At 39.5% G+C, this 17100-nt stretch overlaps 1 protein-coding gene across 1 annotated transcript in view; it reads left to right on the top strand.

The window, feature by feature from the left end:
* The window catches only part of LOC133413625 (TBC1 domain family member 10A-like), a 29557-nt gene extending 19374 nt beyond the window's left edge, over positions 1–10183 (top strand). The window contains 1 exon segment of the mRNA XM_061698235.1: positions 9883–10183. Coding sequence (XP_061554219.1) covers positions 9883–9893 — 11 coding nt within the window. The 3' untranslated portion in view covers positions 9894–10183.
* The last annotated feature ends 6917 nt before the right edge of the window (positions 10184–17100 follow it).

Raw genomic sequence — 17100 nt, forward strand, 5'->3', positions numbered from 1 at the left:
CAATTTAATGTTTTACAATTTTTGGGGGTGCATATAATTTCAACTACATGTGGGAAAATATTCAATTCACATTTATTGATTATTATCTTGTTTCAAATCACATGAGCCATCTCAAATGTGCAATTTCAACAATATTATTAATCAGTGTTTTCATTTAAAGTTGCAACTTACAGATCACAGTAGATCTACAAACAGTACCTTTTATAAACATTAAAAAACTTAAATAGAAATCATTTTAAATCTTTAAATTTCCACATCCATCTGGAACTCTTGAAAGGCTCAACTTACTCATCACGCCTTACAAACTAAAGTGGGAACTTTTCAGAATGAAGGTACAGTTATCCCACAGGTGAACAGGCTAAAGTGCTCCGCCTCGCTGATCTTTTCTCTCTCTCTCAGCTTCATGCATGTGACGTCACGCGACTCACAGCACTTCCGATTCTACAGTGTTTGTGTCAAAATAAAAGCATGACTTTCAAAATAATAGTCTCTATGTATACATGAATTAAAACATGGCTGATGCAGAACAATGCCCGCGGGCCGTACGTTTGACACCGCTGATTTAAAGGATAAGTGTGTTTTGCTTTTTTTAGTCATGCCAGTGACTGACAATACTGACTTCCATCCATCCATCCATCCATCCATTTTCTGAGCCGTTTCTCCTCACTAGGGTCGCGGGCAGTACTGACTTCCATTTCACATAAATTTCAATGTGATTGGTTAATTCTGAACACAGCCATATCCCCAGTTATAAGAGGGTGTGCACACTTGTACAACCACTTTATCTAAGTTGTCTAGTTTGACTTCCCCTCTCAAAGAATTTCCCCCCCCCTCAATTAAGGTGTACAGAATATAGGTCACATTTAATAATGGGCGAAAAAATTTTTTTTATCCTACTTATTTTTTATATCACAAAAACATTTCGACAGGGGTGTGTAGACTTTGTACAACCCCAATTCCAATGAAGTTGGGACATTGTGTTAAACAAATAAAAACAGAATACAATGATTTGCAAATCATGTTCAACCTACATTTAATTGAATACACTACAAAGACAAGATATTTGATGTTCAAACTGATCAACTTTATTGATTTTAGCAAATAATCATTAACTTGGAATTTTATGGCTGCAACACGTTCCAAAAAAGCTGGGACAGAGTCATTTTACCACTGTGTTACATTACCTTTTCTTTTAACAGCATTCAATAAACGTTTGGGAACTGAGGACACGAATTGTTGAAGCTTTGTAGGTGGAATTCTTTCCCATTCTTGCTTGATGTACAGCTTCAGCTGTTCAACAGTCCGGGGTCTCCGTTGTCGTATTTTACGCTTCATAATGCGCCACACATTTTCAATGGGAGACCGGTCTGGACTGCAGGTAGGCCAGTCTAGTACCGCACTCTTTTACTATGAAGCCACGCTGTTGTAACACGTGCAGAATGTGCTTTGGCATTGTCTTGCTCAAATAAGCAGGGACGTCCATGAAAAAGACGTTGGTTGGATGGCAGCATATGTTTCTCCAAAACCTGTATGCACCTTTCAGCATGAATGGTGCCTTCACAGATGTATAAGTTACCCATGCCATTGGCAATAACACAGCCCCACAGATGCTGGCTTTTGAACTTTGCGTCCATAACAGTCCGGATTGTTCTTTTCCTCTTTGGCCCAGAGGACACGACATCCACAATTTTCAAAAACAATTTGATATGTGGACGTGTCGGACCACAGAACACTTTTCCACTTTGCATCGGTCCATCTTAGATGAGCTCGGGCCCAGAGAAGCCGGCGGCGTTTCTGGGTGTTGTTGATAAATGGCTTTTGCTTTGCATAGTACAGTTTCAAGTTGCACTTACGGATGTAGCGCAGAACTGTATTTACTGACATTGGTTTTCTGAAGTGTTTCAGAGCCCACGTGGTGATATCCTTTACACATTGATGTCGGTTTTTGATGCAGTGCCGCCTGAGTGATCGAAGGTTATGGCCAGTCAATGTTGGTTTTCGGCCTTGCCGCTTACATGCAGTGATTTCTCCAGATTCTCTGAACCTTTTGATGATATTGTGGACCGTAGATGACGAAATCCCTAAATTCCTTGCAATTGTACGTTGAGGAACATTGTCCTTAAACTGTTCGACTATTTTCTCACACACTTGTTCACAAAGAGTGGGAACCTCCCCCCATCTTTGCTTGTGAATGACTGAGCAATTCAGGGAAGCTCCTTTTATACCCGATCATGTCACCCACCTGTTCCCAAATAGCTTGTTCACCGGTGGGATGTTCCAAACAGGTGTTTGATGAGCATTCCTCAACTTTCTCAGTCTTTTTTGCCACCTGTCCAAGCTTTTTTGGAACGCGTTGCAGCCATAAAATTCTAAGTTAATGATTATTTGCTAAAAACAATCCAAGTTTATCAGTTTGAACATTAAATATCTTGTCTTTGTCCTGTATTCGATGAAATATAGGTTGAACATGATTTGAAAATCATTGTATTCTGTTTTCTTTGTTTAACACAACATCCCAACTTCATTGGAATTGGGGTTGTATATCCACTGTATGCAGTGGTTACTCGTCTGCACAATTGTACGACAGTTTTGAATTTTACTTAACTTACTTAAACCTCATTGGACAGATTGTGTTCCAGTGTATTTGTATTCATTCAAAGTCTTTTTAGTGACTGCTTGAAGAGAACAAAAGTATTGGGACACCTGGCTATTACACCTACAGGAAGGAAAAATGAAAAAAAGTATTTTTGTTCTAGTTCATCCACAAGGTGTTTGATGCTGGAAGTTCTTCCACACTTCATTCATCTAAACATGCCTCTATGGACCTTACTTTGTGCATCGGGGCATAGTCAGGCTGTTCACACGAATGACGTGCATGTGTAACTTGAATAGTCAGACCTGGCGCTTCATTTGCTTGTACTACTTTTCAATGTTTGGTCAGAAAACACAAATTGAAAGGAGAGTTGCACGTGTGGGAGAGGAAGTGGAGTAGCAGCACAGGTCAGGAGTGCCACAGATGCTCTTTCAATGCACACTGACCAGGAAGCGTGTGTGTCCTTTAATGGTTTTCCTCAGGATAACAGTAGTTGGCCATGCGTATAGTTGAATGTCAGCTTTTTTTATATATATATTCAGGTTCGTGGTAGGATATGAGACGTCATAGCCAGGATCTCCCTCCTTTTATATAAACAAACTTTTTTCTGCTTGGCACACTGTCCAAAGTTCTTGTTCTTGTTGAAGCTCCTTGAAATAGTCATCTGCATGAGGAAAGCATGTATGCAACATTCAGGGCCCGCATTGAAGTCATAAAAGTGCGATTAGACATTAACCCTCAGGCTCTATGCTAGACATTTGAGTTCAACTTGCTTCATTTTTTTTAATCCATTTTAGCTGCTAATGCAAATTTAATGTAAATTCCTGAAGGGTGGAGATTTTGGTCTGATTTTGTCATTTCTAACATCAGCTATTTCAATTAAAAAATATATTTTGTTTCAAATAAAGTTGCACATTTTGGCCTTATCGTGGTTAGTTTTGGATAATCGAAACAAAAGAAAACTTTTTTTTATTATTTCCTTGTAATTCATACTATATGAATAAAATGTTTCATTCGAGACTCAACACTTGAAAATTAATTTCATGTAATGTTCTTAGTTCCCCAAAAGAGGCGTTTAATAGCTTACGACACTCCAATGGGGGAAAGGAATTAAGTAATTTTGATTTGAGGAAGTGACGATATCCTCTGCTGTCTATGAATTTAAGAAGTAGAAGCTCTCTCTGCTGCCGACTGTACTGGTAGCAAAATAAGGGGAAAAAACAGCTTGCTTTCCAACATGCACATTGAGCGAACAAACTGGAATATGAATTGTTGCACACAATGAAAATGAATTGATATTTTACAATTGTGACTAGACCTGATGTTAGTTAAACACTATGCCGTAAAAGCAAAAAAATAAAAAACATAAAAAATCCTAAAAATTACAGACTGTCTGTTGGTGGACAAAAAATGGCCACAAAAAAAGTTGTAAGGCTAATAGAAGATACTTACAATTATATGTTTTGTTTTTGTTTGTGTGTCCTACAAAAAAAACATCCATTGTCTTTCGTTTCACATTTGAATCTACTTTGAAGGTTTTCTTGTCATACCCAGACTGATTAGAAATGGCAAAGAAGTGAAAAATGATAACAGCCAGAGAACCATGCAGTGTAGCGGTAAAGCACAGAAGTCCAATAACAGAACACCGCTCAGGTTCTGGTCGGGGGGCCGTTCCTCCCAATCACGCCCTTCCAGATCTCACTGTCATTGCCCACATGAGCATTGAATTCCCCTAGCAAAACGATGGAGTGCCCAGCGGGAGCGCGCTCCAGCACCCCCTCCCAGGACTCCAAAAAGGATGGGTCCTCTGAACTGCTGTTTGGTGCAGAGGCACAAACAACAGTCAGGACCCGTCCCCCCACCCGAAGGCGGAGGGAGGCTACCCTTTCGTCCACCGGGGTGAACCCCAACGTACAGGCGCCGAGCCAGGGAGCAATAAGTATACCCACACCTGCTCAGCGCCTCTCACCGTGGGAAACTCCAGAGTGGAAGAGACTCCAACCCCTTTCGAGAGGACTGGTACCAGAGCCCAAGCTGTGCGTGGAGGCGAGTCCGACGATATCTCGTCTGAACTTCTCGACCTCACACACCAGCTCGGGCTCCTTCCCTGCCAGAGAGGTGACATTCCACGTCCCTAGAGCCAGCTTCTGTAGCCGGGGATCGGATCGCCAAGGTCCCCGCCTTTGGCCAGCGCCCAGCTCGCACTGCACCCGACCCCTATGGCCCCTCCCACAGGTGGTGAGCTCATGGGAAAGGGGGACCCACGTTACCCTTTCGTCTGGTGCCCGGGCCTGCCCCATGGGTGCAGGCATGGCCACCAGACGCTCGCCTTCGAGCCCCACCTCCAGGCCTTACAATAAAGTAAAAAAAAAAAAGAATAATCTAAGATTGTTTGCTTGGGGGAAAAAAAAGTTATACCCAGATTTTAAATAAAATAAAATAAACTTGAATGTATTTTTAACTTGTTTAACTGATTAAAATGCTATTGGACAACATTTAGCAGCCTCCTATTGACACATCCTACAAAGTCAACAGATATCAGGTTTTCTCTTTTCTGGGGACCTTTGTACGACCCCAGAGGTGCTGTTTTTACACAACACCCTCCCCACCGACCCCTCTCAACTCACCTCTTTTAACTTTCAGCATCACAATTCACTTTGTTTCTGTTTCGATATTGTGTGTCCAAGCAATATTCACAGTTGAAGTCCTGTATTTGGTATGTACAGCAACCGATTCACTTCACTACTTGATGTACTTTAATAAGACAGTGAAAACTCTTTTGTCTGTTCAAAACATTTTTTCTCATTGGAAATTAAAGGAAATAGCAATAGTCAGTTCCATTGTCAAACTGTTGCCATAACAAAAAGTTTGTTTTACTATACACGAAATAGAAAAAATAGAAGCATACATGGGTAAACTGAACCTGTATTTTTAAGCAACATTTGAACTTTTCTACCTCTCTTACAAGTGTAAAACATTACTGTTATGTTACTATTATGAATAAAAGTTCAATTGCAAAGGTGCAGATTCTTAACTGTTTAAATGTAAAAAGAAAAAAAACATAAGAAAACGCTCTGGCTTCAATGGAATAACAAGTGACAGTCACAGACGCTCGACACAAGAATTGAGACAATCTCTGCTTTTTGGAATAAGTGTGAAAAAGCAAAAACATGCGCACAATCCAATGCTCGCTGAGCTGAGGTCTCGAGGTACGGTGACTTCACACTAAGGTTTTGTGCGACTTTAGAAGCAAAAATGGTACAACCGAGGGCCAGGTTCCACTGTAATGTTGAAACTTTGGAGAATGCTTTTGTCAGGAGCATGAAATTAAGAGTGGTTAACTTCGTTTTCCACTTCTGTGACAGTTAACAATGTTTACATTTTGCTCGTAAATATCTAGTTTGACCTGCATTATGTTTCCATTTATTCACATGGGCATTTTTTTAAGATGAGTTGTCATATCTGTATTAATTATCCAGTCTGAGGGAAACTGTTTTGAGCACTGGTTTTTATTGCGGCTCATGCAACATTTTATTTATTACTTTTTGTGTATGTGTGTGTTTATCTCTTCAGTGGGGATGTTTGTGAGCTTGCAAGTTTTTGCACTTATCTCACACTGATATGAAGCCACTTCCTGCCATTGTTGGGTCACATCCCCACTGTCTCCTCTCTTCCCGTCCATCCAATCCCCCTCCATTGGCGATGAGGAAATGGCTTGTAGAGGATACACAAAGTGTACTGAGGAAAACTGCTACTAAAAAATAAAAAAAAATAAAAAAAGCGAGAGTCCTATTCTGGCGTTGATCAAATTTGATTAGACTGAAGTGGGCCAGGCAGTCTGCCTTGTGGCCTGGTAACAGGAACGGCACCATTAACTGGCCAGATTGCTAACACCAACAAGACAAGAATAATAACAACATTTGGGATAACAAATATATGCCTGTGAGAATTGTTATGTTGTCTGTCTACATGTATTACTCCACCGCTTGAGTTCAAACATCCGTTATAGGGTTAGGGGGTTAGAGTTATAACACCATGACACCAATGCTATTTGTTATCACATATATGGCGTTTTGGCATTGTTTATTAGCATTAAGCTAAACAGACTTTATTACTTTGTTTTATGCTTTGTTTGACAGAAAATTTCAACTGGGAGTGGCAATAAACAGCTTGAAGCCTGTTTTTGAGGAATTGTTCACTAAATGCCAAATTGCTGCTTATTGTGAAGTGCGTTCATTGCCAACATAGAGCGCTCAAATCTCAAGCTTTTGCTTGAAAGCTCAAAGCAAAAATTCAGCCGACGACTGCTTGTAACTCAAAATTCGCAAGTTAGGTCACTCATGTCTCAAGGCACCACTGTAATGAAAAAGGGCTTACATACTCTCATAAATGTCTAAGGTTAAAATGTGGGATTTCCAAATATTTCATCAAGTGCCCCAAATAACATTGACATTCACATACATTTGTGTAAAGCAAACACTTTAAAAAAGAAATCGTATGTCAGGTCTTGTTAAATAATCTGGGAAAATAATTACAGCCGTAGAGTGTTCAATAGTGATAAATCTGTCTTCTGAAATACATTTGGTTAGAATACATCTGTCAAAGTCAAGGCCCGGGGGCCAAATCTGGCCCGCCAACTCATTTTATATGGCCCGCGAAAGCAAATCATATGGAAGTTGACACAGATGATTCTTGCTCAAATTCTCATATGTAATAAATAGTATTATTGAGCTATTGCAAGTTACTTTTACTGTTTACAGTAACTAAGTTGAACAAACTATTACCTTTGACTTCTGATTTCAAAACTAGGTATACATCAATTTGTTGTGTGTATGTAATAGTATTATGAGGTGACTAAACAGTTATATGGTTTCGCAGTCAACGGCCCTCTGAGGGAAACCGTGACTACAATGTGGCCTGTGACAAAAATGAGTTTGACACACCTTGGTTGGAAGATTACTTTTACACATTTTTGTGTGTGTCCAACCAAGGGATGTACGTGTCATCACAGGCTGACTTCATGGCCTTATAATTGAAACTAATGACAAAAGCACATGGGAGTCAAGACCTCTGGGTTTGAGGTTACAATAGCTTATTGTGTTTCAGCCAGTGCTACACACTGTGCATTTGTGTGTGTGTTGTGTGTTGTGTGTGTGTTTGTGTTTGCGTTGGATCCAGGGGTGTATTTACTGCAAGTGTGTTCTTACGTGTAAGCCTTGAAACCGAACTCACTCAAGTTTTAACATCTCTAAATTTTAAACGCCCGCAAAGGTCCATAAAACGGTTCATGTTACGCATGGAGTCGCACACTCGAAAGCTTCCTAAATCCTGCAGAGCATTTTAAAATAATTCACACACTGTTCGGAGTATTTCTTTGTCTCACTTTCCCACAGGAAGAATGTCGTGGCCTGAAAGAAGTTTGCTACATAAGAAACCATTCTATTTTTTAAAATTAGTGCACAGATTTGTGCTTGCACTATATTAAGTTGAGGATTAATAAAACAGAGTGGAAGCTCTGAAGTCTGTTCGACTTTGGAAACAGTTTTTTTTATGTGAACTACAGTGGTACCTCGAGTCGACTTACAAGTGACCCTTACGAGTTTTTCCAGCTACAAGCCGTCACTCGTCCGATTTTTTTTCTTCGTTTGGTTTTTGAGTTGTGAGCAAAAGTTTGAGTTATGAGCGCTAGCTATGGTGACTGCGAACTTAACAACATCCTGCAGTTTGGGAGATAGTGAACAATTCTTCAAATATGAGGTTTCAAGCTGTCTATTGACACTGCCAGTAGAAGTTGAAGAAAACTAAACATAAAACGAGAATTACACGTTGTAGCATTAACATTGAACTGTGACCAGTGTTGCCACAGTTACCTTGAAAAAGTAACTTAGTTACTTTCCTGATTACTTGAGCTTAAAATTAACTTAGTTACTTTACTGATTACTTGATTTCAAAAGTAACTGAGTTAGAAAAAAGTAACTTTTTAGTTACTTTCAGCAGCTCCCAAGTGGGAGGAATATTACCGTAATTCCTTGTGTATAATGCGCACCCCCAAAGTTGACCAAAATTCTGGAAAACCCTTCTACCTATGTATAATGCATTTTTACAATGCAAGAGTTTGGTTCTACCCATATGATAAAAACATGAAGTATTATCTGTATTTTGTTAGTTTTTTTTCAAATAATTAGTCTGAAGTTAAGCACTTTATTTGACCATGTAATCCGTTTTTTAATTTACTTGCTCTTATTTTGAAATTCACAGCCCTACTTTTATTTAGTAAATTAGAAAACACACAGTTGTGCTCATATGTTTAATTACCCAGGCAGAATTTGACAGACGGGTACAATTATTTAAAGAAAACATGGACCAGGCGAAACATTTTATTTTAATGGTTTTCAATTAAACGGTCCAGCATTCCATGAACGCATCATCATTAAACAAAACATAACCATTGTTGTTCAGTCATATTTATAAAAAAAAAATAAAAAAATTCACAAATTCTGCCAGGGTATGTAAACTTATGGGCACAACTGTACATATATGGAGTCATACGTACGTACCCCTGTCTTATTGAAATGAAAGTGTAAGCCACACTTTTTCTATAACCACTAGGTGGCGGTGGCATTTTGGAATGAAAGTGTACAGCTTTTTCATAACCACTAGATGGCAGCATACATTTATAAAATGTGGAAGTTTTTTTCCCCCATTTGCCCCTATACCTATGTATAATGCGCACTATTGACTTTGGACATTTTTTTGGGGAGGGGGGGGCAATGTGCATTATACACGAAAAATTACGGTACTTATCCACAGTACAAAAAAAGCATTAACTTAAACGTAAAGTACGCCATACTAGTTCCAGAAGGATGTCATTAACATGAACCAATAAATTAAATATTAGTGTAGCTGGAGCCACATTAAATGAGCAACTTAGTGCAGACTTGACATGCCAACACAGTACAGTAAGTGCGTCAACGTAAACAAGCACACCATTCTCAGTACACTTCTCTAAAGACTCTTAACTGATAGATAGATGTATGCCATTGTGGTCCATGAAGGCAACTGTGTGTGTGCGTGTGTGTACGTAAACTTGAAAGTGAGTGGTGGTTTAATATTGGGGGCACACACACACACTGTCCTTTCTCTGATATTTTTTGCAGTGGGGCATTTTGCCCTAAGTTGCCTTGAAAATAACACTGAGCTTTTTGTTATAAATGTTTGTAAACTATATGGTTTCCCTAGTAACAAGTGCTGTCATGTATTTACCTGTCACCTTTGGCTCTTTTCTGCAGGTTTTACGTGATTCTCCTTCACCTCAGCTCCTTCTTTTTGTCTGGGACAGGAAGTGACCGCCAACTGCAAACACTGACCCAACATGTCACCTGTGTAAACAAGCTCAATTGATATGCGCTGCTTGTGATTCCAACTTTTGTCACGTAAATTCACATCTGACCTATTTATAATTTTTGCGTGAACACTATTGGGGATTTCCAACTCTTCACCCTTATATCAGATAAACATTTCATCTGGGCTACTTCTGGTTTAGGAGACAACAAGTGGAAAGCAGGAAGGTTGCTATCAACACAGTCTCCCGGCCGACCTCCAAACAGAAGCTGGACCTCCGTGTGTTCCCCCCTCCCAGTAAGGTGAGCAACTCATCAGGAAAAGCTGCCATGGCTCAGCTCTGGATGTCTACTCAGGGTCACGTGGTTCATAAGGTCAGACAAACATCTCATGCACATGTGCTGGACGGCCTCAAGGAAGTCTACAGTGATGACATTGTTCCACTGAAGACAATAGTAGGTGAATCGGAGTTCGTCGTGAGTAATTGGAATTAAATACGTCCTGCCTTAATTAAAAAAATATATATTTGGAGTCGAGAATATATTTATTTCTACATTGCATTTGCATGTGGTTATTTTTATCATTGTTAATTTTTTTGTCACTTTTATTTTACTTCATTGCATTTGTTTTTGTTTTTTTGCATTCATATTTTAACATTTATTTGTATAATTATTATTAGTAGTAGTAATTATTATTAGTAGTAGCAATAGTAGTAATGGTAGTAGTCATAGTAGTATTTTTTTTTTTCTACTGGTCATCTGCTCCCACTTGTCCCCCCCAACAATCCATAAAAAAATATATAAACTTTTTTTTTCTTCTTGTTTTGTTTTATTAGGTTTTTTTTATATGTGGGAGTGGGGGGGGGGGGGGGGGGGGGGAGCGCAAACAGACAATACATCCACCTTTTTCAGGCCTAAAGGTATTCCGGAATTCAATATAGTCAGCATGTATTTTTTCGCAACACTATAACGATTCTATCCAAGTTCCAGATTACTGCACACTCTGACTTTAGCGTCATCATACACCTTTTCACAGTCACTACATGTCAGTCATGATACCAAAGATTGGTCGTGATGTCACTCTACGTGTCAAGTAAGTACCCCTGCAACCTGAGCCGCAGCGTATGTTGTATGGCAGCCCCACCTGGACAAATTTGCTTGGTTTTACCCAAAACGGTCTTTTCCAATACACTTCATGGGCATTTATGTAACTGATTAATTGTGCTCACACTTTAGCTAGACATACTCAAGCAATGCATTTGTCTTTGTTACTGAGGCCAACTAACAAAAGGTGTTGACGTCTCCTACCCTATAGGCCTTTGTGTCTAGCAAGCTGGTGTCAACTGCCTAATTTTTGACAATTAGAGTAAATGAAGGGAAGAGCAGCCAAAATGTCTGACGGCACTAAATTACAAGTACCTAAGGTGTCCGTTTTGGCAGCATAAATGGAGTTTGCTCCCTGATGAAAGCAAGCATTTATCACTATTCACACCAACGCCAACATTTAGCTGTGTCTGTACATAAAAGTTAAATAAAAATTGTACCTAAATAAAATTTTAAAAACAAACTGTCCTTAAAGATTAAATGAAATGTATTGTACTCAAAAGTTAAATACAACTAAACTGTAGTTGGGCAGTGGTCATTTTGCATACCACTAGAACAAGCCATCATAGCACAAGTGGTACTTGTATTACACTTTGAGAATCTCTGATCTAGAGAATGCAAATTCTGTGGATACACCAAAGGCTTCTCGTGCGTCATCGCAGCATGTGACTCAAACAGACCAATCACGAGAGATGATCTCCGCGGCATTCTGTGCGCTGCAACGATCTGTGCCGTGTGTGCATCAAGTGCCGCATAGGGGCCGCGCAGCCCACTGCGTCGGTCACGGGACGCAATGCAGGCGCGGGAGTAGAAAGAGGCCTGAAAGGGAAATCCTGGAGAATGAATTGAAATGTAGGAACATTTCGACTGTGAGCTGGATTATAATATTAACATAATGACAGAATGCTGTCAAATTACAGTTATTTACTGTTATTGATAAATGACTAATTTAACTGTTAATATACCTGTAAGGCATGACTATTTAACAATATTTTACAATTATCGTGAACTACAGTAACATTGTTGTAAATTCACCGTAAATTAATAGCAATTCTTTAGTGTATGCTAACATATCGCAAGTAGCAACCTGAGTAGAAAAAGTGCATCTTGCCCTTTCACGTTCTATTTCTAATGAGAATTGATAATATGCAAACTAATAATTGGTAGGCTAACATATAGCAAGATACTGAGAATAAAAGTGCTAAGACAGATAAGATAAAGATTTTACATCATGCTCAATATTTTAATAGTATTTCTCATGGGAATTGTTCAAATGCTAGCATGCTAATAGTTGGTATGCTAACATACAGGAACCTAGCAAATTGCGTCAAGAACATGCCGAGGTTTTATGTCTTACCGTGTATTCAGGTACTATTTGTAATGACAATTGATAAAATAGTACAACATTAGCCAGATAGGAGTCAGAGAAGAAAAAGCACTAAGCCTGATTGATAAGGCTAATTAACAAGGGATGTAACGATATCTACTGTATATCTCACGGTTCCATTTTATCAGGGTATTAATCTCACGGTACGATAATTATTTTGGGAAAGCTCACGGTATAGCAAGACGACTCACGGTATTGCAGGAAGGTTCACGGTACAGGTGGGCCAAAAAGGCAAAAGCAGGAGAACCGAAAAACCTCTCTTTTTAACAGTATTTACTGTTTTGTCTTTTTTTTTTATTTATAACATAAAAAATTGGATACTGACTACTAACAGTGATTTCTTTGCGTGACTCCCAAAATTCAAGCGAAATCATAAATGCAGGAGCACTCTTGAGACAGTCTTTGTGTTTGACTCTGTGGTAGCCTACACTTGTGTCACTTCAGGTGGCTAGGGATTCTTTTTTTGTTTTGTTTTCATGTAAACAGTCAGTGCTCTTTATTCAGAAAATTCATGCCACACATACCTTTTAGGTTGTGGTTAATGACACAAATCAAATCTCTAATATTAATATCTCAATATTTAACATCGGTGTTATTTGGAGTGGTAAATATTCATGTAATCATACATACATACAGTTGATTGGTCCTTGCCTATGTATTTACCCTTGAGGGATTATAAATATATAATAATAAATTCAATTCTAAATTATCCTAAGCATGTGCTGCACATCCCAGTAGTGCTACATACATTAAGAGCAGTAAATATTCAATAGATATGATGATTTTGTCCTTACCTATTTACCCTTGAGAAATTTTGAGTACAGCATGCATATAGTATAACGAGCAAGTTTTTGGAATCATCATATTAAAGGTTATGCACTTTGTTTTTGGTGCTTATCTGTTTCCCAAATATAATTGTGTGTCTATGTGTATGATTGGGTGACGGAGAGGCGCATACTTTATGTACGTTCACGATAGCTATGAAGTTCAGTCCACTTGCATGAGTTTACAGGCAGATCTGCCACATCCAACATGGTTTGGTGAAATCACGTTGTGAAATCACGTGTGATCAAACTTCGAGTTTGGCGTTTGCACAGTATCTTTGTGTGTGTGGCGTTTTGTATTCTGTTCTGTATAAATGCCAGGGTTTTTTTAACTTAATGTGTGGGGTCGGTCACAGATAAAAAGAATCTTTTAAGATTTGAAAAGTCTTTGTGTGTACCAGGCCAAAGGGACCATTCTGTATTTTACGGGATGGGTTGCAACCCCACTACTGATGTCATGACTCATACACTGTCACAAATAAAGCCTTGAGGAACCAGCTGTCTCTGCACAGCCCCCAAACCATTTAGACAACCCTCCTATGTGTGCATGCTGTCTGTGACAGCTTAACACACACATCAAACAACTGCTACACCCCCCACCACCATGAGCCCACCTCCCAAAACCCACACCTCCTCACTCTTTGGGCGTCGCAAGTATCACCAAAAAGTGGCCCTCAAACATGCAAGGTCTGGATAAAACATCAAAGATGCTGGCTCTTCGGCAGATAGAATCACACGCGTGTGATTTTTAATTTTCTTTTTAGCATCTTTTTCTGCTGTCTGTTATTAACTTGTCCCCGATAGATGATGGACATGGGTGAAAAATTGAAAGAAGTTCTCAGTGTCGTCTGATTGTCACCGTGTGTGGTTTACAGCGTAAGGCCACACAGGAGAGGAGAGGAGAGCAGGAACGAAGACAGAAATCGATTAGGCGGCACAGGTGGACTCTTAGGTCAAAATAACATCAAGTCAAGTGGGCGCAAATGGAACCATCCCATTCTTATGTCAGAGTGGGTGGAGGTGATGCTTCCACTGTGACTCAAAACAGCAAACTGTAGTCAAATTGCTCTAACAAGCGGGGGGAACATAATTGGACGTGGTTTAATGGTTATCTGGCTACTTCCTGGTTTGTGGAGCTTTTTTTTAAGTTACCGGGGACTATATCATTTTGCTTCTGGGCCAGGAAGGATGGTTCCATCATTGTTAGCTAGCAGACTACATCATTGTTCACAGAGGATGACGTAAGGCAACGGGAACTGTTCCATTTTTGATTGTGGGGTTGGGGAACAGTTTCATCCTGATTAAAAATGTCAAAAAGAGACAATAGATTGCGCTAACAAAATGGAAAAATGTAGTGCTCTTCGCTAGTAGGCTACATAGTGGGTTATGAAGCATGTCGCAAGTTGACAGGAGCGTTCCATTCTGGTTCACGAAGGATGACGCAAGGCAACTGGGCCATACCATTTTACATGCTGTATATGGGGGAACCCAACTATTTCTATTGCGACCCAATTGACAAAAACAAATTCCTTTTTAAAAAGTTTTGTTTGTTAGGTGGCAAGTTACTTCCTGTTTGTGTTTGAATGAAGTTGACGTTCCATGTTTTATTCTGGGGTGGAGGAACGGTTCCATCCTGACTCAAAACAGCAAAACAAGACAATAGATTCTCAAAAGTTGAAAGACGTGTACAGTACTGTGTTTGTTTTTCAGTTCATTAGCTATCAGACTACTTCCTGGGTCATAGAAAATAATATTTTGAGGGGCTGGAATCGATTAATGGCATTTCATCCATTTCAAGGGGGAAAATCTATTTGTGATTGAGTTACAAGCGTGATAACTGAGTATATTAAACTGTTAGTCACGTTACCACTGTCTCTTTGTTGTGGCCACAATTAAAACATTTTGTCATGTCATGTCTGGGGTTCCGTATAATCTTGCTAACAAACAACTAAACAATACCTACCTACTTAAAAAAAATTTCTTCTTTTCGTCCTGTTGACATCCCTGCCAACGCTTGGCTAAAAATAGCTTGTGGTGCCACCAACAAACAGATGGGAAGTTCACTTTGATTTATTTGCAGGATTTTCCTGCTTTTGCCAGGACGGACAAACAGGCAGGATAAGACACAAGTTGGGTGGAGTTTTAGATACACAATTAAAGTCGTGAAATGAATACCTCCAGTGTGCGTCACAATTTAAAAAAAATAATAATTACAAAAACATCCCGGAAAGCAAAAGGCGGTCAAAGCAAAGGAGATGAGAGCGAAGGCCTCATAACGAGAGGAAGGTGAGTGGCATAGGGAACGACGGACGGCCGTGCAGAGGAGGAAGGGATCAGTGTCGAGGGTTGGACGTTGTTGAGTGATACAGTAGTTGTGTCTATGCGAGTGGGTCGGCGCCACTGTTGCGCCCACCTCCTTAGTGAGTTGTGGACTGAGAGGGCCCACCTGGGGACAGGCAGCCCTGCTGACATGGACACGGGTGTGTGGGGGTAAGGCGCTTGTAGACAAATGGGAATGGGATTAAGTTGAAATTAGACTAAATATGAATACAGTAATCTGCCATATATTCACGTATCCGCCTACAGTATTCATTTCGGAGGGGTTTCTGTGGAACCTGTCCCCAGCTAGTGGCAGAAAACTCACTGGAGCAATACTTTTTTTGAAACACCCAAAGATGCTACGAGTTGCCGCCAAAGGCCTAAATATGAAACAGTACAGCTATTAGAGGAAGGTTGAATTGCTGTCATTGATTAAAGTGGTAGAATACGTCTCCAGCCCCGGCAGTCCACATCGAAGTCAGCGCTCACGCCAGGCCCCCCAACAACTTAGAACTACTGTACTACACAAAGGCAAACGACTGTAGTCCTGTTTCCAAACTCTTTTTCAAAGGTCTACGAGCCATGACTGATGCAATAAATTAAACAATGAGCTGACTAAACTGGTTCATAGGCAGATATTTATCTGTATGCAAACGTACCTTCGCGGCTGACCATTTCCTTCTGCACCGAAGCATTGCAGCGATCTCTTTTTAACAAAATAGGTTTACAGAAATGGAGAAAGGAAGAGGCAGAGCTTTACCGCCCTTCTCAAACAGATCGAGTGTTAAAGAAGAAGAATAGATTTGTTCTCAAGCTACTGTATTTTCAACAATCTGGAGATGAGAAAGAAAATTATAGACAAGCACATTAAAGGTAAAGGCTGTAAGATCATCTCCAAGCAGCTTGGTGGTGGTGATGATGATGATGATGATGATTCTGTTGATTTACCCTGCCTCTTGGCCAAACTCAGCTGGGATAGGCTCCAGTTCACCTGAAATATTGATGGAAATTGAGTTGATAATGAGATACAAACAATTTTTATTGGGATTTCTTTTTTTTTTTTTTCATGAAACATTTTTGCATAATGGTTCATATTGACCCAGTAACATTACTGTACAGTTTTGCTCTTCCTGCAAAGAAATAATGTAACAGGAGGGTTAACGCAACATGCTTATGTTTATACACAGATATACTGTAAAAATATTAAAATGCACAAAGCAAAGGGATGAATTACACAGAACTGTAAGTTTTATAATATATTTTCATATTTTCCCTAAAATCAGATGTCTGCACAATTGCCATGGGACAATGACTTGAAATGTAACAGTTTTTATTTGATTTTGTTTTATTACTTGTCGCATGTAATTTCCTATCACTGACGAGCTGCAGCATCAGCCCAAAGTGCAAAATGTTGTTTGATTGCACATGCCAAATATTTCCAACTATTCGGTCTTAATTGTACTTTTTTTTGTGCTTCTATTTCTGTCCCATCTTGCCTCAAATTAAGATATGCTTTATTTGTCTCAAAGTGGA

The sequence above is a fragment of the Phycodurus eques genome, chromosome 15, assembly GCF_024500275.1.
Source record: "Phycodurus eques isolate BA_2022a chromosome 15, UOR_Pequ_1.1, whole genome shotgun sequence".
Taxonomy (NCBI): Eukaryota; Metazoa; Chordata; class Actinopteri; order Syngnathiformes; family Syngnathidae; genus Phycodurus; species Phycodurus eques.